This window comes from Pithys albifrons, chromosome 16 (genome assembly GCF_047495875.1).
Source record: "Pithys albifrons albifrons isolate INPA30051 chromosome 16, PitAlb_v1, whole genome shotgun sequence".
Classification (NCBI taxonomy): domain Eukaryota; kingdom Metazoa; phylum Chordata; class Aves; order Passeriformes; family Thamnophilidae; genus Pithys; species Pithys albifrons.
Genome location: NC_092473.1, coordinates 16,114,566 through 16,136,690, shown reverse-complemented (window position 1 = coordinate 16,136,690; position 22,125 = coordinate 16,114,566). Strand labels below are relative to the sequence as shown.

At 53.4% G+C, this 22,125-nt stretch overlaps 1 protein-coding gene across 2 annotated transcripts in view; it reads left to right on the top strand.

Moving 5' to 3' along the window:
- The first annotated feature begins 8,407 nt into the window (after positions 1–8,407).
- The window catches only part of PKD1 (polycystin 1, transient receptor potential channel interacting), an 85,706-nt gene continuing 71,988 nt past the window's right edge, over positions 8,408–22,125 (top strand). For both annotated transcript variants that reach the window (XM_071571593.1, XM_071571592.1), the window contains exon 1: positions 8,408–8,817. In XM_071571593.1, coding sequence (XP_071427694.1) covers positions 8,564–8,817 — 254 coding nt within the window. In that variant the 5' untranslated portion in view covers positions 8,408–8,563. The remainder of the gene's footprint in view (positions 8,818–22,125) is intronic.

Below are 22,125 nucleotides of genomic sequence, written 5' to 3'. Positions count from 1 at the left end.
GGGACATTTAGGTCTGATATTAGTGAAGATTTCACTGAAAGGAGTGTCCCGCCCTGGCATAGACTGCCTGAGGCAGTGATGGAGTCCCCATCCCTGGAGAGATTAAAAAAGCTGTGTGGATGTGGCACTTGGGGACGTGGGTTAGTGGTGGTCCTGGCAGTTCTGTGGGATGATTGGACTTAATGATCTTAGAGAGCTTTTCCAACATAAACAATTCTATGCCTCTCCTAATGAGCTCTGCCAGCTCTTCCCACTCCCTGTTCAGCTCCTTTGCCAAGGGCACACACAGCTCTGGCTCCAGAGTGGCTGCAGTGGAAGGGCTGAGGGCAGTGGGCATCACCTGCATGGAAGGTGCAGGAGGGCAGCTTGGAACAGGTGTGACACCAAGCTCACAGGGCTGACCCCAAGAACAGAGACCTTGATTTCATCTTGCAGATGAACAGACAACTATCAGAGATGCCAGACACAGGGGACAGCCCTGCAGCTTCCCAGAGCCAGGGAGGCAGAGAGGGGTGCACAGGGCATGGGACACGGGCCAGGGTTGGACCCCAGCACCCTGCCAGGCACAGCAGGTGTGGATTCTGTCACTTTGGGAAGGGCCCAGCCCACGCAGCACTGAGCAGGCACCGTTCCCTCCCTCTCCAGTTATTGTTCCTCCCTCCCCACTGCTCACTTACCTCTGAACGTTTCGATTTCATTGCCTTTGTCAGTGTTGCTGGCTTTTAATTGAAATTCCTCAGACATCTCCTCATCAGCACAGCCCATCAACTAGTTTTGTGGGGGCAGTCATTGTTTTCCTTCTGCAGCTGTGAAAGTTAAATTCCAGAATTTTGCTGGGAAACTGCTTTTGTCTCTTTCCTTTCTTACATTGCCAAACCCAATCTTGTATTGCAACCTCCTTCCTTTGAATATTTAATTTTCCATTTCTCCTCCACACAGTCCCTCTGGTTCCATCTCAGGCTCCTCCAATTTCCTGGTCCATCCTTAGTGGCAGCTCCCACCTGTGGCTCCTCCAGCCTCTCACTGACAATGTTTTCCCTGCATTCAGGAGTTCTGGAGAGCTCAGCCTAAGTCTCTGCTTGTTGGTGTTCAATTCCATACTAGCAGCATCCAGCTCCACAAGAGGGTTTGGGCACCACGGAGTTGGGCAGATACTGAGGTCTCAGCCTGTGCAGCCCAGGGCAGAGCCTGAGCACTCCTTCCCTCACCAAAGTGTCCTCATTAGCCCTTTATCCTTCCAATGGCAAAGCCAAGTGAAGCAACCACCTACCCCAGCTCTCTCAACACTGGCAGTGTACAAGAGGAGGCCCCACACTGGCAACACAACCAGGGCCAAGACATCACTTCCATGGGCAGCAGGAGGATGGGATGGGGGGTCTGTCCCCACTGCCAAGCTGAGGAGGGTTGGCCCTCTCCTCTAGAGCAGAGCAAGAGCCCTTTGCTGTAACACTGGCTGTTCTGGGATCAAGCTGGTAAATGAGTCATGGGGCACAGCCTCACCCTCTGCCCTGCTCCAGGACTGGCACCCCGGGTTACCCAGGGCATGGCACAGCACTGGGAAGTGGCATCAGTACCTGGGGCTGAGCAGGACACAGTGAAGCTGCTCTTACTGTAAAATATAACAGACTCCAGCAAACACAGGAACCCCCCTTGCACCAGAGGGGTTTTTCTCCCTGCAGGTCAGTCCTACATCCCACTGGAACATGGGACCTTGGCATGTCCTCCAGCACTGGCATGTTCCCACAGGCATCCCCAGGGAACCACAGTGCTGCCCTGGGTCCCCACCACCCCATCCCATGCACAAAAGGGGGATTGTGCCAGGTCCTAATGAGGCTGCCCTGGGTTGGGGCCAGGAAATTAATTTTTCTTGTGCCAAGACCAGCAGCAGCCAAGGCTTCGGGAGTGGATGGCCAAGCACAGGGAAGTTCCTGGCTCAGTGGTCACCCACAGGGGCTTTTGGATGGGATAAGGAGCTGCACGTTCAAAGGGTCTTTGAAACACATCCTATGGAGACAGAGGAAGGGCAGAGCACATGCCCAGCCTCTCAAATATGAGGTATTTTCAGACTGTTTGGTATATTTTAGATGCTTTTCAAACATGCCTCAGCAGCACAACATATTTTAGGAATATAATGTCTCAGCTTGAAAATATCTGAGGTATTTGTAGCTGTATAGACACACAGCCTGAGACAGGGAAGGGTTAGAGCATGGCTGTGGTTTCAAAAGCAGGGGTATAAATGTCAGAGGTGCCTCTGTGAGCTGTGCACACTTGGCCATTTCCCTCACAGAGAGTTTCATACCAGTCAGGCCACAATCCCAGCACAATCCCAGCCAGTGGTCCTGAGCCTGGCACTGCCTCCAGAGCCATCACAGCAGAGCCCAAGGAACAGGAGCAAATAATCCCCCAATAACCCTCCTCTTTGGAAATTAGTTCAGCACTGCAGAGCTCGAGAGCTCCCATGGGCCAGCCCTGCGATGTGAGCAGAGCTCTGGGGCCTCGTAAAACAATAAACAGTGGTAATGAGTGAGCATGGAAATGTGCAAAGGCTCATAAAGCTGCTGCTCTGAGGAATAAGTCCCTGCTAAGGGCACACTGGGAAGAAGCTCCTGCCAGAGTGTCCCTGCCTGGGCTGGGCTCGCTGGGACCAGCCCCTGGGGCAGCACCAGAGCAGGGGCTGCTCTGTGGGCAGATCCTGTGGGAGGAAAAGCAAATCTGCCCCCTGAGCAGGACACAGGGCTGGGGAGCAGCAGGACTCTCTGTGGTGACCCAGGGCTGGGGGGTGAGGAGCTGGGCTCCTGCTTGGCAGGGAGGTGCAGACGGGGCCCACACTGTGCTCAGAGTTCATCAGAGCTAATTGGTGGCAGGTGGCTGATGAGACACAGGTGGGATCCATCAGCCTAAGGATCAACAGCTGCTGTCCTTCTGCTCATCCTCTGACACACCTGACACACATTCCCAATCTGGGCCATTAGCTTTGCTCCAGGTAATTAATACTCTGGATGAGGATGGTGATGATGCAGCTTCGAGTTTCAATGCTGTTAATGTTTTCCAAGGAAGGCTAAAGTTTCCTCTTCACAAAAACTTCTCTAAGTATATTATTAATTATTATATTATTAGATTTTATTTTAAGGTGACAATGTGTGAGCAGCATAATCATCCCTGATCTGGCCAGGCACTTCCAGGCACTCTAATTTCTAAACTAACCATGCCCTGTACCAGTGGGAAGCCATTCCCCCGTGTCCTTTAAAAGCCGTGTGAATGTGGCACTCGGGGACTCGGTTAGTGGTGGCTTTGGCAGTGCTGGGGGAATGTCTGGACTCAATGGTCTTAGAGAGCTTTTCCAGCCTACTGGGTTCTATGATTCCATGATTTTAGGGCACGTTGCAGCCTTTTCCCGGTTTCTATCCCGGTGGCTGTGCTAGAGGGCGCCTGGAGTCCGCGAAGCGGCACTGCGGGTCGGGTCCCGCACGGCTCGGGAGGGAGATGGGAGCGCCTGGATACGCCTACAGCTGTCTGGGTGGTGGATTAGAGCAGGAGAACGGGAATATGGGCAGGGAGCAGGAGCCAGAACTGGGTGATGGAGACGGTCCTTGTGGGGGTCGCTCCTCAAGTACCACAGAATCAATGCCAGGGCAGTGGGGGAGTCCCCTTCCCTGGAGGGTTCTAAAGGCCCTGTGGATGTGGCACTTGGGGACATGGGTTAGTGGTGGTCTTGGCAGTGCTGGTGCAACAGGTGGACTTGGTGGTCTTGGAGATCTTTTCCACCCTAAACAATTCCATGATTCCATGATCATGCAAGCCAGGGGGACACAAAATGAAACCCTAGATTAACACACTGCAGGGATGGAAACAGCCACTTTCTCCCAGGAGAAACAGAGATCATCACCTCCTCCAGGCTACCCGTATCCCATACCTAACAGGAGAGCTCACACCTGCCCAGGACAAGCTGTGCACTTTCATCAGGTGAGAGTTCTTGTAAGCAGAGAAATAACAGCCACAGCCATCCATGCATAGAGCTGCTCTCCAAGGCACCACAACTCATGGCAGGGAGCAGAGAGGTCAAGAGGGGCATTTTTCCTGCCTTTTTCAAGCCACACACAAGGTACAGCAGATGCATGCTGCTGGAGGCAGAAGAATCCTGTCCTGGCTCAGCCATCCTGCCTCCAATCCCATCTCCACCTGCACTGAGCTTCTCCATGACCACACCTGGGCAACAAGGTGTCCCCAGCAGCCGCTCACAGACCTGCACTGGGCACTGCAGGTGTGAGTCAAACAGTGTTTAATGTGCAGAAATGGGTGCTGAAGAGGGGGTGCCACATGGTTTGGGGCTCACAGCAGGGTTCCAGGGCTGTCTGGGTGCTGCTGAAACCATCTGTGGTGGTTTGGGATCTGGCTGGAGGGCCTGGAGGCAGCAGCGACATTCCCGGCCGGCCGCAGCTCCATCACGTTCTGCTGACCACGGAGGATCTGCCCATGTGTGTTCCTGCAGGGCTGGTGGGACGGGGAGAATTAACACCCTCTTCGTTGGGGTTTGAATTCTGCTTCAAGTAAACAGTGTTGAGAAACTCTCCTGTTCCTTGCCAGTGGGAGGAACCAGCACAATCCCTTCCCCATAACGAGCCATTCCCAGCCTCCCAGCCCCAGACTACATTTTCCATTTCCATCATTTTCTGCAATTACTGTTTTAAAACCCATCATAACTCAGTGACAAGGCTTTCCTCCAAGATCAAAAATCGTGACTCAATGTGAACAAATGATTCTCTCTCTGCTGTGTGGAGGTTTGCTGTCTCCTTGCCCACTCACTCACGTATTTCCTTGCTCGTTGCCCTCGTTACAGCTTGGCAGCCCTGGCTTTTCAGGGACAGCCCTTAACTTCATTCCATCGGCTGGATTCCATTAGCCAGCTAATCTCCTGATTACAGTCCACACACAGGATATTTTCTCCTTGCTGTTATCTGAAAAAATATGGGCATCAGTACAGAAGAAAGGAAAAAAAACCCACCCAAAAAAAGCAATTCACATTTGAGGGAGCGGAAACAAATCCATCGTAGTCACATGAGGAAATAGTAACCACAGGGCTATTTTGGGCACAATACATCATGCGAAGGATGATGTGTCTTTCAAGCAGATTTCAAGCCCAAAAGGCACAAAATGTTTTTGGAAAGTAAATTCTCACATACATTAAGCACCATGCCAAGGAGTGGGACCGGATGCTGCCAGGCTTCGTATTTCAGGTTTGGATACAGGAAGCTGAGGGTCCAGTTAACATCATCCCCCTGTGCTTCAACAGGACAATCACACACTTAAAACCATGGAGGTGCTCTGTTGGACCAGGACCATCCTGGATCAAGCCCACCAGGTAGAGCTGGAGGTGATGAGCAGCTCTGGAGGAGTCCCGTGGTTGGGGTCACCCTCTTCTTCAGGCAACTAGTGACAGGATGAGAGGAAATGGTCTCAAGCAGCACCAGGGGAAGTTCAGTTGAACATTAGAAAGAATTTCTTCATGGAAATGGTTGTTAAACATCGAAATGGACTGCTCAGGGTGGAGTCCTCATCCCTGGAGGGGGTCAAGAAACAAGTGGACAAGGCACTCAGTGCTCTGGGCTAGTTGACAAGATGGGGATCAGTCACAGGTTGGACTCGGTGATCTTGGAGGTCTTTTTGAACCTGTTTTCTCTTAGGTGAAGGAGCAATGCCCTCGTTCTGCTGCTCACAGGAGCTGGGTGTGCAGGACCACCACAGCCATCATGTGGCACGTGCTGAAAGTCATGACCTGGCCCCAGTGTGAGTGTGTCCACGTGGGACAGCTCAGTGAGGGAGTTTTACACAGAGAGATGAGGTTTAGTTTGAGTTCAGCCACTGAGAGAGGCCAACCTGCCCCCCTGGCTGGGCAGCACACGTGAGAGCAGCAAAAGCTGGCAGAGGCACGGGGGGCAGCCCTGAGGGGAGGCTGGACAGACAGCAGCCCTGCTTGGCTCTGCAAGCTGCATCAGACCTGTACCAACCACCCCCACCCTGGCACTGGAATATGGGCTGTTCCAGGGGTGCAGCCTCTGCAGTGGGTGACTCACTGCACAGAGAGGGACAGCCCTTCTCACAGGGGTGCTCTCCAGGCTGCACTTCCAGAGGTTTTCCTAACAACAGTAACTGCTGGAACAGTCATGATGGAACAGAGTGCAGGCTCAGCTTTGCCCGTGGGCAGTTCTGGGGCTCCTCTGGAGCACTCCCAGTGCCAAGGCTGACCTGGAGAGATCTACTGCACTGAACTTCAGTGTTATAGAGATATATTTTCAGGGTGGGAATGACTGCAAGAATTAATGGAATTGCATAAATGAAGGGCAAGATTTTCTTGTTCTCTATTAGCAAAAAACCTGCTAGAGGTTTTGTCTGGATCAACAAATCTCAGGAGAAAGTGCCTTTGGTTGTTCCCTTGGCTGTCAATCCCTCTGGGCAAACAGGACCTGTCCCTGGAGATGTGCAGGAGTTACCACTCTGTCCTTGTATCTTTGCCTCCCAAATCTCCCTGCCCAGGCTATTCCCTGCATGGAAGCCACTGTGCACTGCTCCACTGCTTCCCTGAAAATTCCCTTCAGCTTCCTGGGGCTCAGATAGATGGGCCAAGCCTGGAGCTCTTGCACAGACCACCACGCACATGTTTGTTGTGTTTATGGTGAGAAATCCTCCCTGGGCTGGACAGGAGCCTCCAGCTCTGGTTTGCAGTGAGCACTCTGGCCCAGAGCAAGTTCAAAAGTGCTTCTTCCATGTTTTATTTCAGCTTCCTCATATCCTCCCCTTGGTTGGAGGGCCTGGGCCTTGTCCCATATGTCCCATCACACTGTAATGAGGCACATGTGAAGCACCAGCAAAATAGGGTGTGAAATTATCAGCTGTCACACCTGTTCCACTCCTTTCCATCTGGGCTGGGGCTGGCTTTGGGGAGATGCCCTCTGCAAGGATGCTTCCTTTGGTTGTACAGAGATTTTATATCAGTTATATCCTTCAATCACTTTAAACCAGAAGCAGTTCTGATCCCCGAGGAGCCATTGTGGAATGATGGGATTGACCTCACCAGGTGTGAGCCACAGCCAGTGCCCTGGGGCAGTGCAGGGTGCAAGTGGCACTGAAACCCGATGGATTTGCTGTTTAATGGTAAAAAACAAATGTACTGAAAGGTACCTGCCTTGTTCTTTCTCTCTCTCCAGGGTACCTGAGCTACCTGCTGTGCTGTAGTCGTGTAACACACCCCAAAACCTGCAGCTCTCCTGGATCCCACAGCCCTTGAGAGTGAGCACCAGCCACGGGAACTGGATGCCGACAGCCTTCAGGAAGGGCTCAGGTGGGTGCTGGTGCTCCTGCCTGCCCACTGCCCTGTGTGCCCATGCGAGGAACCCCCCAGCATTGCGAGTCCCCTCCATGGCCTCTCCAGCACAATTCCATCCTTCATTGTCTGCCCTGCTCCGTTTCTGAGATGCCCCTCATCGGGACAATCCTTGTTCCCTCGGATGCTCCAGTCCCCGGGGTGTTCCTGCTCTCTGGAATGCTTCTGTTCCCAGGATGTCCGTGTTCCCCGGGATGCTCCTGCCCCCGGGACACCCCTTCCCCACGGATCCCCCTGCTCCAGGGATGCCTCTGCCTCTCCAGGGGTCTCCCCGTCTCCCGGTCCTTCCTGCTCCAGTGATCCCCGTTTTCCCGGGACACCTCTGTCCTTCGGGATGTCCGTGCCCCTTGCGACATCCCTTGCCCACGGGATTCTTCTGTTCCCGGGACCCCCCATGTCCCTCGGGACTGCCCCTCCCCACGGGACTCTGAGGCTTCCAGGACTCCCTGCGCCCGGGATGTCCCTCTCTCCCGGGATACCCCGTGCCCCCCGGGATACCCCGTGTGCCCCGGGATGTTCCTGTCCCCCGGGATGTCCCTCTCTCCCGGGATACCCCGTGTCCCCCGGGATGTCCCTCTCTCCCGGGATACCCCGTGCCCCCCGGGATACCCCGTGTGCCCCGGGATGTTCCTGTCCCCCTGGATGTCCCTCTCTCCCGGGATACCCCGTGTCCCCCGGGATGTCCCTGTCCCCCGGGATACCCCGTGTGCCCCGGGATGTTCCTGTCCCCCGGGATGTCCCTCTCTCCCGGGATACCCCGTGCCCCCCGGGATGTCCCTGTCCCCCGGGATACCCCGTGCCCCCCGGGATGTCCCTGTCCCCCGAGATGTCCCTGTCCCCCGGGATACCCCGTGTGCCCCGGGATGTCCCTGTCCCCCGGGATGTCCCTGTCCCCCGGGATACCCCGTGTGCCCCGGGACCGCGGCCGGGCAGCGGGGCCGGAGCGGGGCTGGATCGGCGCCGCGTTTCCGCCGGGCGGGAGGCGGAGCGGGGGCGGCCGCGGGCCGGGCCGGGCGGGGCGGCAGAGCCGAGCGGCGCCGGGCCGGGCCGGGGCTGTCAGCGCGGCGAGCGGAGCCCCACGGGCCGGGCCGGGCCGGGCCATGGCGGGCGGGCGCTGAGCCGGCGGAGCCCGGCCGAGCCCCGGGGCAGCGGCGCGCCGGGGCCATGCCATGCCCGTAGGGAGAGATGCCTTTGGGAAATGGAGACACTGGAGCAGCACCGCGCAAACATGGCGCCCCCGCGGCGCGGCTGCCGCTGCCGGGCTGGTGCCTGCTCTGCTCGCTGCTGTGCGGCGGCATCGCGGCCGGCACGGCCCCCGCCTCGTCCTGCCGGCCCTGCCCGCCCGGCTGTGCCTGCGCCGCGCCCGCCTGCGCCGTCAACTGCTCTGCCCGCGGCGTGGAGCGCCCGGAGCCCGCCGTGCCCGCCGCCAGCACCGCGCTGTGAGTACTGCGGGGCGCGACCGGAGCGGGGACAGCCCGGGGGCACCGGGGGGACAGCCCGAGCGGCACCGCGGGTGGAGCAGCGGGAGGGTCTGTGCGCAGAGTTTGAGTTCTGGGGGGATGGAGCGGGAGGGTCTGTGCGCAGAGTTTGAGTTCTGGGGGGATGGAGCGGGAGGGTCTGTGCGCAGAGTTTGAGTTCTGGGGGGATGGAGCGGGAGGGTCTGTGCGCAGAGTTTGAGTTCTGGGGGGATGGAGCGGGAGGGTCTGTGCGCAGAGTTTGAGTTCTGGGGGGATGGAGCGGGAGGGTCTGTGCGCAGAGTTTGAGTTCTGGGGGGATGGAGCGGGAGGGTCTGTGCGCAGAGTTTGAGTTCCAAGGTTTTGGGGGAATGCAGGAAGTTCTGTGTCCGGAGTTTGAATTCTGGGGGAATACAAGAGGTTCCGTGCACAGAGTTTGAGTTCTGGGGGAATGGAGGGGAAGGTTTTGTGCACAGAGTTTGATTTCTGGGGGAATGCAGGAGGTTTTGGGAGGTTCTGTGCACAGAGTTTCATTTCCAAGGTTTTGGGGGAATGCAGGAAGTGTTGTGTCCGGAGTTTGATTTCTGGGGGAATGGAGGGGTAGGTTCTGTGCACAGAGTTTGAGTTCTGGGGGAATGCAGGAGAGTCTGTGCACAGAGTTTGAGTTCTGGGGGAATGCAGGAGGTTCTGTGCACAAGAGTTTGAGTTCTGGGGGAATGCAGGAGGGTCCGTGCACAGTTTGAGTTCTGGGGGAATGCAGGAGGGTCTGTGCACAGAGTTTGATTTCTGGGGGAATGCAGGAGGGTCTGTGCACAGAGTTTGAGTTCTGGGGGAATGCAGGAGGGTCCGTGCACAGTTTGATTTCTGAGGTTCTGGGGGAATGGCAGGGGAGGGTGTGTGGGAATGAGCAGTTGGATGTTCTGTTAACAGAAAGTTCAGAAGACCCAACTAACAAGTTCAAATAAACATTTGTCCGTGGAAGTGCTGGGGTGGGATGACAGATGTGTTTGCCTCGAGGTGCTGGTTTTGTTGCTGTGCAAAGATCAATCAGGCATGTTTTGTGCAGGGGCACTGCAATGGTCCATGTGCACAGTCACTGAAGTTAATTACTGTATGACACAAAAAACAGACCTAAGGGAGAAGTTTAGGTTTGAACCCAAAATTTGTGTTCTGTAGGGAGCAACTTTTCAGTTCTTGGTCAGACAAAAGCATTGAGTGATTCACATAAGAGATGACGTGGGGCCAGGAGCACAGATAAATCTCACATGAACTAATTTCTGCTGGTATTTTGCTGTGTTAAGGGTCTACTTTTCTGTTTGGGTGTTCTTAGCTAAGCTTCCACTTCTGAGTGTCAATACAGAGATACTGCAGAAGTTGTGGAGCACCACAGTAAAGATAAATTGCAGGTTTTGCAGGATGTGTCTGGACTAACCTCAGGAAAATGCACATCTCTGAATCCAGCAGACAAGGTATTTTCCAGCTCTTTTCTTACAAGATATATTTAGACTTTTCCAAACAAACCAGCCATTGTTTGTTGCAGAAAGTCCCTAACTGGGAAAGGCTGGTTTTCATTACGGAGTTTCTGGGTTTGTGTTATCTGTTGTTGGTTAGAGATGGGGAACTGCAGCTCCTGAGGCTGTGACGGAGGTGGAACGTGCCAGGTGGTCATCGTAGAGCAGCCTCCTCAAGGCTGTGAGGATCTGACCTTCATTTGCCTTTTTGTTATTGTTGCTCAGAGACCTTGAGTTGTAAAAACTCTCAAAACGTTTTGGATTCGATGCTGTCGTGCAGTGACAAGTGGAAGTTGGACATAAACCTCTTGCAAGTCAACAAAAACATGGGAAGGGGAAATTGACTGAAGCAACAGAAGGTGTTGCTGCCCTTCCTCTGGTTCCAGGGGAGGAGTGTTTGTGTCTGGCTCTGTTGGGAGCAGTGTGGAAGGGCTGTGGGATGGGCACCTTTGGAATTATGAGCATGGAATCTTTGTCAGGCAGCAGATCATCTTGTGTGTACAGTCAGCTGAAAATGTGTGCTGGGCCTGTTCTCATGGCTGCTGTAAGATGAGCTGAAGCAGGTTTAAAAGTAAATTTAGTACTGCCCTGTTTGACCTCCTGATGTTGGCAAAGAAGGCAGGTGTATTTACACCTTTGTTATAACCATGAAGGATTTACAGATTCGTTTCTGTAGGGATGAGAGGGGCTCTGGCTCATGCACAGTGAGGTTACACAAGTGGTTTTGGCTACTAATTTCATATTCCCTTTATTGAACACTGAGAGATAAATAATGTTTTTAATGATTGCTGTCTATTCTCTCATTAGAGGAAAATTTTTCATTAATATCTCAACAAAACTGGTTTGTTTTTAAATTAGTTATTCTGAACTGAAACCAGCCTTTAGAAGGCCGAGTTCAGAGAAGTCCCAGTGCCAAAGCTGCCGGGCTCTGTGCCATGTGTGCCCACAGCTGCACTCAGCAGTGCCATCCTGTAGCTCTGGCTGTCGAAGTAAGGCCTGGGAAACAAATTCCTCCCGTGTCTGATGTTTTCAGTGTGGCAGCTTTGAGGAAACAAATGCCAGGCGTGGCAGCCCCGTTACCAGGAGCCCAGAGAAATGCCCCTCCAAAGAATCCCTAAGGGAATCAGCTCTGCAGCTCCCAGGCACCACATACCTCGCTGGGAGCAGCTCCAGGCAGAGACTGGGAATATTGGCCCCTTCCCACTGCCCGAGTTCCTGAAGTGTAACACACAGTCTGGCTGGAACCAGGAGCAAAGGCTGTTTTTCCAAATAATCCGCAGTGCGCAACATGAAAAGCTGAGCTTGAGGAGCAACACTCTTGAAGTGGCAGCGTTTGCACTTCTGAGCTCCTCCGGCCCAGGAATGTCCTAATCCAGCTCTTTTCAACTGCTTTGCTCTCCGTGTTACCAGATTTTGGTCACATTTCTTTGGGCCTGAGCAGTTTCCTGAGCTTTCCTCGCTTCTTTCATTCCTCAACTGGAAATAAACCTCACCAAGGTTTTCCGACTTTCCCTTTCAAATACTGATTCTTTCTGACATGTCTTTGGTGTCGTGGCAGGTTTGAAGTGGAAATTAGAATCCTGATGTACAAAGATGAGAGTCGAAACTTCCTTATTTTTCCTTCATTAACGTGGAGTGCTGTCTGTGGATGGGTGAGAAGGAGCAGCTGGACCAGGGGAGCTCTGCTGTCCCCGGGCTCCACATTTGGGGCTCAGAACTTTCCTCCAAACCCCAGTGGGGTTTTTTGTGGCATTGGCAGTGAGCCCTGGGGTTGCACTGCCCAGCCAGTGACTTCACCTAAGCAAACTTTAAAGTAAACAGATCTTATGATTCAGGAACTTGCAGTCTGTGATATTTTAAATTTCAAGAGTCCGCAACGATCCGTAGATTTTGGGATTATTCCGTGGTGCAGGGAAAGGCCTTTGAGGGCTTGAGGTGTCTTCAAAAGCTATAAGGGAGAAATAAACCCAATTTAAATTAAAATCTAATTCAGGTAAACCCACAGGCAGTGGAGTGTCTGTACAGCACAGACAGTGCTCAGGCCACAGAGGCAAAATAGCTCCACTGCTGTTCCTAGAAAAAAGTGGAGACGGCCTGGAATGTCATTCTCGTAGGAAGCCGTGGCCCAGCAGAAACAAGGCTGCGTTTCTCTTTTGTGAGACATTTTGGAGGGGGAAAAAGGCCCAAATGAGGTGCTAGATAAATATTTTGCCAATGAGATTCATTCAGCCTGTGGAAGGGACCGGTCCCATAAGTGACTTTAGCCACAGTTTGAGCATGAACAAGGAGGCAATTCTGTGGTGTTCCATCAGCAGAACGGGCTCCGGTGTCAGAGAGGGCTGTGTTGTTTATCATGCTCCTTCCTAAAGCCTCGGAGAAATCTGAGTGCTATTCCCATGGCTGAGAAATTTACCTTTTTAAAAATTAAAACATTGGCTTTTTTTTTTTGGCAGTGTTTAAAAGTGTATTAAGAAAACTGTCCTGCCCGGTGAGAACAGGCATCCAGCAGAGGGGAGGATTTGAAGGTGTTCTGCTCTGTGGCCAAACTTGCCATCAGATAATCCTGAGCAGCATCAATGTATCTGTATTTGGTGATGAGCAATTCGGTGTAGCCAATGCTACAAACGCCGGTGCGACAAAGTAACACCGGTTAAATTGCCTGTAATTGCCCATCTCCGAGTCCCAGGGGGCAGAGGAGGAGCTGCTGCCTCACCTCTTGGGGCTCCTCTGACATCTGATGTGGTTTTTCCTGTGGCGCTCTTCGCGCTGGGTTTTCCCTGTATTTCCTGCAATTTTTGAGTTTACTGGTGGTGTTTTTCCATGTGTGGCTTTTTCCTTGGAGTGAAATGTGGGCTTGATCCTGCTCTTCTCCTGCTGGTGAGCCCCCGGCAGGTCTCTCTTGAGTTTCATCCTGTCCTCACAAAAAGTGGATTTAAAAGAAACTCGCTCACTCAGGAGGTAGAACACATATGGTTTGTTAATGCTTCTCTCCCTGTTTGCCATTTAATGGGATTCCTTGTTTTATCTCTTGTCATGCCACGTTTTCCACACTGTGGTTTCCATAATGCATCTCTGCGTCATCCTTTCTCCATTTCTTCAAGCTTTGTTGTCCTTTTATTGTTGTAGTTCAGCTTGATTTTGTGTTTTATTTACTCCATATGTCCCCAAACATTTATCTGTGTTGTAGTAAGCAAATAAGAAAGTAAGCAGGGGGGAAGGAGGACAGCTTGGGAGCAAAGCTGTGCATTCCAGTGCCAGGGTGGAGCAGGCTGGGAGCTGCACGGACAGAGGATCTGGGTCTCACTGTGACGAGAGTGCACAGGAGAAGGTGGGGACTGGGGGGGACTCAGCACTTGGAAATTAGTTCCTCCACAGCCAACAGCACAATTGAGGCAGTTGCTGTCAGGCTCAAAGAGAGAATTTCTGTCTCTGCTGTGGTGGAAATTTGGCAGCTCCGCTCCTGGGCTGCGCTTACGGCTCTGTTGCTGTTCAGAGGAATGGCTGATGCCCCTCCTCAGCCCACCCCTCTCCCCCTCCAGATTAGCCCACCCTTCTGTGACACCCCCAGCCACCCTTCTCCCCAGGCCCTGCTGGGATTTGGCTCAAGGGCTGCAGAGCTGCAGGGGCTGTGGGGCTGTGGGGCTGCCGGCCACGCTCCCCTCCTGCTGCCACCTGCACAGACAGGCTCTGCCAAGGGCCACTGCTTGTCCCAAAGGAGGATGAGGGTGGCACATCAGACCTCTGCAGCCTTTATTTCTCAGCCTTCCTGTGCAGTAAAGAATTAGCTTGTTTTTCACATCAAAGGCCTCTTCTTTGCTTCGACTCCAAAACCAAGTTGACAATCTCTGTTTGCCAAAACCAAAAATCTCAAATGAAATATAGTTTTTTGCTTTGCAAAGGGCACAAAAAGCAATACTGGTGTGTGCAGCCATTCCCAGTCTGTAAAGGATAGTTATCATTAGGAAGAGCATTGGCCATGTGCAAGCTGTAGCATTTGTGGTATATTATAGAAACCCTGACCAGTAAGGAGGTTCTGTCATAGAATCCTGGAGTGGTTTGGGTTGGGAGGGACCTCAAACCCCTCCAGTGCCATGGCAGGGACATTTTCCACCATCTCAGGCTGCTCCAAGTCCTGTCCAGCCTGGCCTTGGACACTTCCAGGGCTGGGGCAGCCACAGCTGCTCTGGGCACCTGTGCCAGGGCCTGCCCACCCTCACAGGGAAGAATTTTTTCTGTATATTGAACCTAAATTTCCCCTCTCTCACTTTGAACCCATTCCACATGTCCTGTCACTACAATTCCTGATGAAGGGTCCCTTGTAGGGCCCTTCAGATACTGGACAGTGCTGTGAGCTCTCCATAAAACCTTCTCTTTTTCAGCCTGAACTTTCTCAGCTTTCCAACTCTTCTGTTTCCTTCAAAAGATCACATCATTTTTGTTGATGTGCAGATAAGCAAAATGTAGATAATTAAAACAAAGTGTGATATTGCTCAGTCAGCTGTTTTTACTGCTCTACCAGCAACATTGGCCCCCTCAGGTTGGGAGCAGGTACATCTCTTTGGCTTCCTAGCACTAGGCCTTGGAAAACCCTCAATAAGCTGAGCTCAGAGATGAAGTTTCAGACGTGGCATATGGTCTTGTGTGATTCTGTTTAACCTACTGTCATTTTGATTTTAATTAGCAATCCGTGCTGACAGTGTGATGTGCTGTGTTGGTGACAGTACTCGATGTTCACTCTGTGGTAACAAATCTCCCACCTACGGCATTTTTGGGTGTTCACGGTGGTCCTGCCTCACCCCCAGCCTGGGGCTGTGGTGCCCTCTGGCACTGCAGGGCTGGGAGGTGATGGAGCCCTGGCAGGAGAGGGCTGTGCCCTCTGACAGCAGCCACAGCTCCTGCTGCTGAGCAGGACAATCCGCAGTGACATGGATTCTGGATCTGAGCCAGGACTCAGCCAGCCCGCTCCTGTTCATCTGAAATTGTCCCTGGCCACCACCCCTCAGCCTTTTCTCTGCTGGTGGCAGCTGGGCAGGTTGTGCTCTGCCTGCCTGCACAGAGAGCTCCTTGTATGGAGAGCACGTCTGGCTCTGTGCAGTGCAGTTCTGTGTGTCTGGGATGAACTCACGGGGGCTGAGCACTGGTTTGAAAGGGAGATTTCCAGGGTGGAGTTTGCAGCCTTTCTAGAGCCTGTGCCCACCCCCTTGGACAGTCCTTGGGGTACCTTCTGGTCCCTAAAGTGACAGCAGGAGAGCTGGAGAGGGACTTTGGACAAGGTCCTTGAGAGACAGGACAAGGGGGAATGGCTTCCCACTGCCAGAGGGCAGGGACAGATGGGATACTGGGAAGAAATTCTTCCCTGTGAGGGTGGGTTGCACAGTTGCCCAGAGCAGCTGTGGCTGCCCCATCCCTGGGAGTGCCCAAGGCCAGGCTGGACGGGGCTTGGAGGAACCTGGGCTGGTGAGAGGTGTCCCAGCCCATGGCAGGGGGTGGCACTGGATGGGCTTTAAGTTCTCTTCCAACCCAAACCATTCTGTCATTCCATGGTTCTGTGGTGCTTGCAGATCCCCAGCAATGGCCTCTTCACAGCTCCGTTGCAACATCCCCTGGCAACCCCTCAGCCCTGGCTCCTGCGGGGTCTGGGCTGCTCTGGCTCCTCTGGCAGGAGCACACCCAGCAGCAAAGGAGCAGCTTTCCCTGCAGCTTTGGCTGGGACGGGCAGTGACGCCTCTCCTTCCTCTCCCTGGCCTGGGGGCTTGCATGGGATTCCATAAACACCTTTCCCTGCCATCGGGGGGCTCCGGTCCTGCTGGGAATGGGTTAAACGGGCTCAGCAAGCGCTCCCCGGTCCGGAGCGGTGGGAGTGGCGCTCCAAAAAGAGGACCCAGGGTGTGGGTTGAGTCCTCCGGAGGGAGGAACCCGAGGAACAGCTAAGCCTGGGAAAGCAGAGCCCAGCCGGATTGTGTTGGCCAAAGCAGTTCGTTTCCCTCTCAAACCACGCCTCGGGAAGGGGGTGGAGTGAGGCTGGCCTGGAGCTGCGGGTTTTGGTTTGGGGCAGGTTGGTGGAAGCAGCTGAGTCCTGGCCAGGGGACACTGTGAGTGCTGCTCTGTGGTGAGCTGGGTGTGCTGGGACACAGAGCTGGGAGGCCAGGGCTGCATCCTAAAACTGGGATGGGAGCACACGGGTCCCTCTGAGAGCTGGAAAAAAACCCATGACCTTTCTTTTTTGTGTATTTTTGTACTGCAAAAATGTTGCTTGAAGAAGCACTACAGAAGTGTCTATTTTTGTACTTCTCTGTTCATCCTCTTGCCTCACAGCTGGCTGGTTGTGTGTTAGGGCTTGAATACAGCTCAGCCTTTCCACATGTGGCTTGGAAAAACCAGATGTTCAGTTCCTGTCTCCACTGCCAGGGCTCCCAAATGCCACATTTCCAACAGCAGGGCACCAGTGGTGGCACAGGGGCCATGGACTGTGCGTGGAGGGGCCCTGTGGGGCTTTTTGGCTCTATGGTGTCTGCTTAAGCTGTTTCTTCACAGAAAGCGGAGTGGGACAGGGTCTTGGGGGTGGTGACTTGCCTTGTCACCCCCAGACAGATCCCAGGGGCACAGGACACCTGGAGAAGGGGTCTGTGCTGTCCCAGAGCCTGTGCAGTGCTGTCATACCAGCAGAGCAGAGCTGGCCCTTGGCAGAGTTGTGTTTCACCCCTCCCCAGATGAAAAAAAAAAAGGTTGGAAAGCTTTCTGGAAAGAGTGAGTTTTGAAAAGGAGGAGTTTGGATATGGAAAGAGCAGTCAACTGGCACCTTTCTTATTCTGTGTTGCTGTCCCAGCTCTGGGGTCTCACAGCTTGGGCAGAGTGCAGGTACAGCAAAGGGGCAGCTCCTCCCTGAGACCTGCAGGTGATCCAGGCAATCCTGCAAAGAAGCAGAAGTTTGAAATGTGGGCACTTGCCTTTGAGGTGTTGGCAGAGCTGCTGCTGTTCCAGTCTTGTGATTCCAGCAGGAGGTTCAGAGACCCCTCAGTGGTTTGTGTCACAAAACTGTCCTTGCACCTGAGCATAGCACAATTAAAAGGTATCTTCTCCTATTCCCTAAAGCACAACCCAGTGCTCCTCTGAAATAGGATGCAGAGTGATTCCCTGGGAGAAGAGTTTCCATTGGAAAATATCCTGGCTCCTGAGCACACCTGTGTGAAGCAGTTGCAGAGGGTGGCTCGTTATTGCTACCTGGGTGATTTTCTGACAAAGGACTGTTAACATGAGCAGCGAGTTGGTGAAGCCATTGGTCAGGATCCCACCTCAGCTCCTTCACTACACAGTAAAAAGAAGATTCCCTGTCCTGCCAGACTCGGGAGGTGACTGCAAGTAGAGAGCCACAGCCACGAGCAGAGTGGCGTTGGCCAGAGATTCATAAGTAATGAATTAAATCTGTGCAGAGCAAAGGTTTCTATTGGAGTGTGGGAGCATTATTTTACTCCTACAGAGGGAAAACATGAAGTCAGTGGCTTTATAGACTGAGCTCTGCAACCTCTGATTGCCTGGATTGGTGCAAAGTTTGGATCAGGAGTCTTACAAAATTTAGTGTAGACAAAACTGAAGTGGGAAAACAAAAGCTGGAAGAGGCCAAGGGTTAGACTGTGTTAGTCTTTGAGTTGTGTTAAGAAAATTCCCTGTAGCTGATATCTGTGGTAGATTGTGTTCCTCCAGCAGTAAAGAAGGGCTCCATTAAGGAAAATGAAAGAGGAAACTGTGGCCCTGTGTGCAGGAAAGTTGACACAGGGCAGAGCACAGACCAGGCAGCACCGTGGAGACAAAGCTGAAACCATCTGGGTGGCTCTTGAGGTGCTCCTGGACTGACACAACACAATTCCCAGGTTTTAATTGAGAGGGAAGACACACTCCATTTCTGCAGGGAGTGCCAGGAGCATCACTGGTGCCTGACTCTGTGTTTCATACAACACAAAATAATAACTCCAACAGCCTGACCATGAACTCTGAGCCCCAAAGCCCTCACTGCTTTCCCTCTTGTCACTGGCTGCATCCAGCATTTAGCCATTCCTTGGAAAACTCTCTTTCTAGTGCTGGCAGGAGAGTGAACTGTCAAGGCAGCAATGGCACTGGCCTTGCATAATTTAATTTCTGATGACATGCAGAGATTGCATCTGATACAGCCACAAATTTAATTTGTGTTAACTTGGATTTGCTCTGCATTGTGTGTAGTGACCCATGTGCAGCCAGGCAGATTGGAGTGTTACCCTCTGGTGTCATTTAGTCTCTGCAGCAATTAAAGGGTTAATTACAGCTGCCCATCAGATCTCTGAACCCAGCCACCAGAGCCCACTGCTGCTCTGCTCTGCCTTCCTGTGGGTTAGTGTGACACATCCAAGTCTGTCGCTTTATCCCATAACTTCAGAGAGAACTGGGAGAGTTTGGAAATTCATCTCCAGCACCCCCTGCTCCCTCAGCCCCCACAGCTTCCCCTGAGGTGGATCCACTCTGTTGCTGCTTGGCAGAGACATTTCATAAGGCATTGAAGAGTTCTGGATCTTTTTGCAGCATCACAGAATCATTTAGGTTGGAAAAGACCTCCAAGATCATCGAGTCCACCCTTTGACCAATCCCCATTTTCAGGGCAGGCAGCCCTGCTGTGGATCCCTCTCCTCTTGCAGGTGGGTGCTCTGGGGCACCTTTTTGCCCCCTGTGCAGACTGACCACAGTTTCCAAGGAGCAGGGAAGTGGCACTGGAGCTGGTGTTCCATTCCTTGGCTTGCTCTGCAGCTGCTGGAAGCCTCTGGATTCTGCAGCAGCCATGGAGGCTGTGGGCAGGGCCAGGGATTGCTTCCCTCTGTCCTCCTCAGCGCCACAATCAGGGAATTGAAGTGCATACCTTGGTTTGGGAAGGAAGCCGAGCTACTGGGGGCAGTGTTGTCTAACAGCTGGAACACGAGGGGGAAGCAGGACTCTGGTCTGACCCTGGTGGTGTGGGCTGGGCTGTCAGTGATTCCCTGAGTGAGCGCTGGGGCTGGGAGCATTGTCCTGGTTATTGATGGGGATTAAATGCTTGTGGAGGCTTCTTGGCTGCTGGATAAATGCCCTGGATTCCTAATTCCTGCTTGCCTGGTGCTCTGCCATCCTGGTGAGAAGGCAGTAAAACATCCTGTAGCAGCTCTTGGGAAGATGAATCTGAGCAAGGTGAACGTCAGGGCAGCAAAACAGAGATGTGGACTCACCTTGACAGGCTCCCTGGTACCCTCGGTGCTGCCTTCCCACCCTGCTTGTGCTTCAGCCTCTTCTTCATCATCCTCTGAACCAAACACACGACCTCAGGCTTTGTGGGTGCATCCTGTGTGGCAGGTCTGGAGCCAGCAGGGTCCCCCTGTGCCCTCGGAGCTGGGGAGCCATCCATCATTTTGCTTTTCAGGCATCTGCCAAAAAAGAGAAGTTTTGTTTTCTGCCCAGCTTTGGGTTTTGTTTTATGGCTGTGCCATCAGTTTCCTAAACAGAGACATCCCAGCCCCAAATGGGAAATCAGCATTTGCTCCAACCCAAGGGGAGGAATCAGGTCCTGAGAGGAACGTGACTGTTCCCTGGGGGTTCCTTGGGGTTGGAAGGACATGGGGCTGGGAGTGTTTTCCTCACAAGGGCATCCTGGGGAAAGGCAGCAGGCACAGGGATGGGTGTGCAAAGTGTCTCACAGTGAGGTTGGACTTGGCTCCAAGAGCCACCTGATGTCCCAGGCTGGGTGAGCTGCTGCTGTGCCTTGGGAATGCTGAGCTGGCCCTGCTGGCTCCGGGTTTGGAATTGGGCACTTGAGAATGCCGAGCTGGCCCTGCTGGCTCCGGGTTTGGAATTGGGCACTTGGGAATGCCGAGCTGGCCCTGCTGGTTCTGGGTTTGGAATTGGGCACTTGGGAATGCCGAGGTGGCCCTGCTGGCTCCGGGTTTGGAATTGGACAGCTGGGAATGCTGAGCTGGCCCTGCTGGCTCCGGGTTTGGAATTGGACAGTTGGGAATGCTGAGCTGGCCCTGCTGGCTCCGGGTTTGGAATTGGACAGCTGGGAATGCTGAGCTGGCCCTGCTGGCTCCAGGTTTGGAATTGGGCAGTTGGGAATGCCGAGCTGGCCCTGCTGGCTCCAGGTTTGGAATTGGACAGCTGGGAATGCTGAGCTGGCCCTGCTGGCTCCGGGTTTGGAATTGGGCAGTTGGGAATGCCGAGCTGGCCCTGCTGGTTCTGGGTTTGGAATTGGGCACTTGGGAATGCCAAGGTGGCCCTGCTGGCTCCGGGTTTGGAATTGGGCAGTTGGGAATGCCGAGCTGGCCCTGCTGGCTCCGGGTTTGGAATTGGGCACTTGGGAATGCCGAGCTGGCCCTGCTGGCTCCGGGTTTGGGGTCAGGCAGTCAGTAGCACTTGGCTGTAGAGTGTATGACAAGATCCCTGCTGTGAGTTGTTTATTTAGAGAAGGCTGATTGGAGGGAGATGGGACTGGCCCTTTCCCCCTCCTCAGGGCTGTGTTTTGCTATTCCAGCTGGAGTTTGAGGGTGTCTTGGTCCTCTCCCTAATGAAACTTGGTGAAGGGCACAAGGAGCTGTGTCTCAGTGGTACTGCTGCCAGGGCAGCCTGGAGCTTGGCTGCCAGGGCAGGGCTTTGGTCCTCAACAACATGAAATATGTTTCAGCAGTAGCATTTTTTTCCTTTATTGAATCTAGAGCAGAAAATCCCTCAGCAGGAGCTGAATCTCGCTGTTGGGATGAGGCACAGACTGGTGGAAGGGATGGGGCCAGTCTGTACATTTGTTTCTTTCAGCTTCTTGGGGTCACAGGCTGACTGGTGGTAGAATCATGGAATCATGAAGGTTGGAAAAGCCCTCTAAGACCATCTAGTCCAACCATTCCCTCAGTACCACTGTGTTCACTGTTGAACCACATCCCCACGTTCCACATCCATATGTTTCTTGAACACCTCCAGGGATGGTGATCCCACCACCTCCCTGGGCAGCCTGTTCCAGTTCTGGATAGCAAGAAGCAATTCTTCCTGATGTCCAACCTGAACCTCCTTTTCCTGTTTTTCGGCTGGGTAAGGCTGTAAGAGCTCGATGCACAGAGTAAGGGAGTTGCCTGAGGTCACACAGGGAGTTTGTGTTTGAGCCCAGCCCTGAGCCCTCCCAGTCTCCTGAGGTGCAGCTGAGTGTGACAAGCACGTGGGGTTGCACGTGGGGCCGATCTGACGTGCAGGTCCTGCAGAGTGAGGTGAGTGCTGGGGGTGCACATTCATCTGGCTGCCCTGGAGCATCCTCAGGCTGGCAGAGCTGAATCTCTGTCTGTGCTGGTGCCAAAGGCAGCATGGCTGAGATTTGGGTTGTTTCAGAGTAGAGAGAGCAACATGTGGTCATTGCACCCCTTTGCCTCCTGGTGAGGAGCTGGCCCTGCCCCTGCTGCCCATGCAGGTCCTGCCTGTGCAGAGCCTGTTCCTCTGCTCCAAACAGGACTCATTTGGGTACCTTTGGTGTGCCTGGAGGAGCAGCATTTCATCAGGAATCCGTGCCAGGGTTCTGGATTAATCATTACTGCACTTAATGGGTTGTAACTCGAAGCAAGAACCCTCTGCATCACCTGAGGACTGTGCAGGGCACAGCTGTGGGTATGAGGAGCTGGCACAGCTCTGCTCTGGGATCTGCAGGCAGGAGGGGATGGAGGGCCGTGGTTAATAGGTAGGATGGAGTTAATCATTCACTGAATTCCTGAGCTACAAACTCTCTCCTCAGTGCTTTTTTTGGTGCATTGCTGGAAAG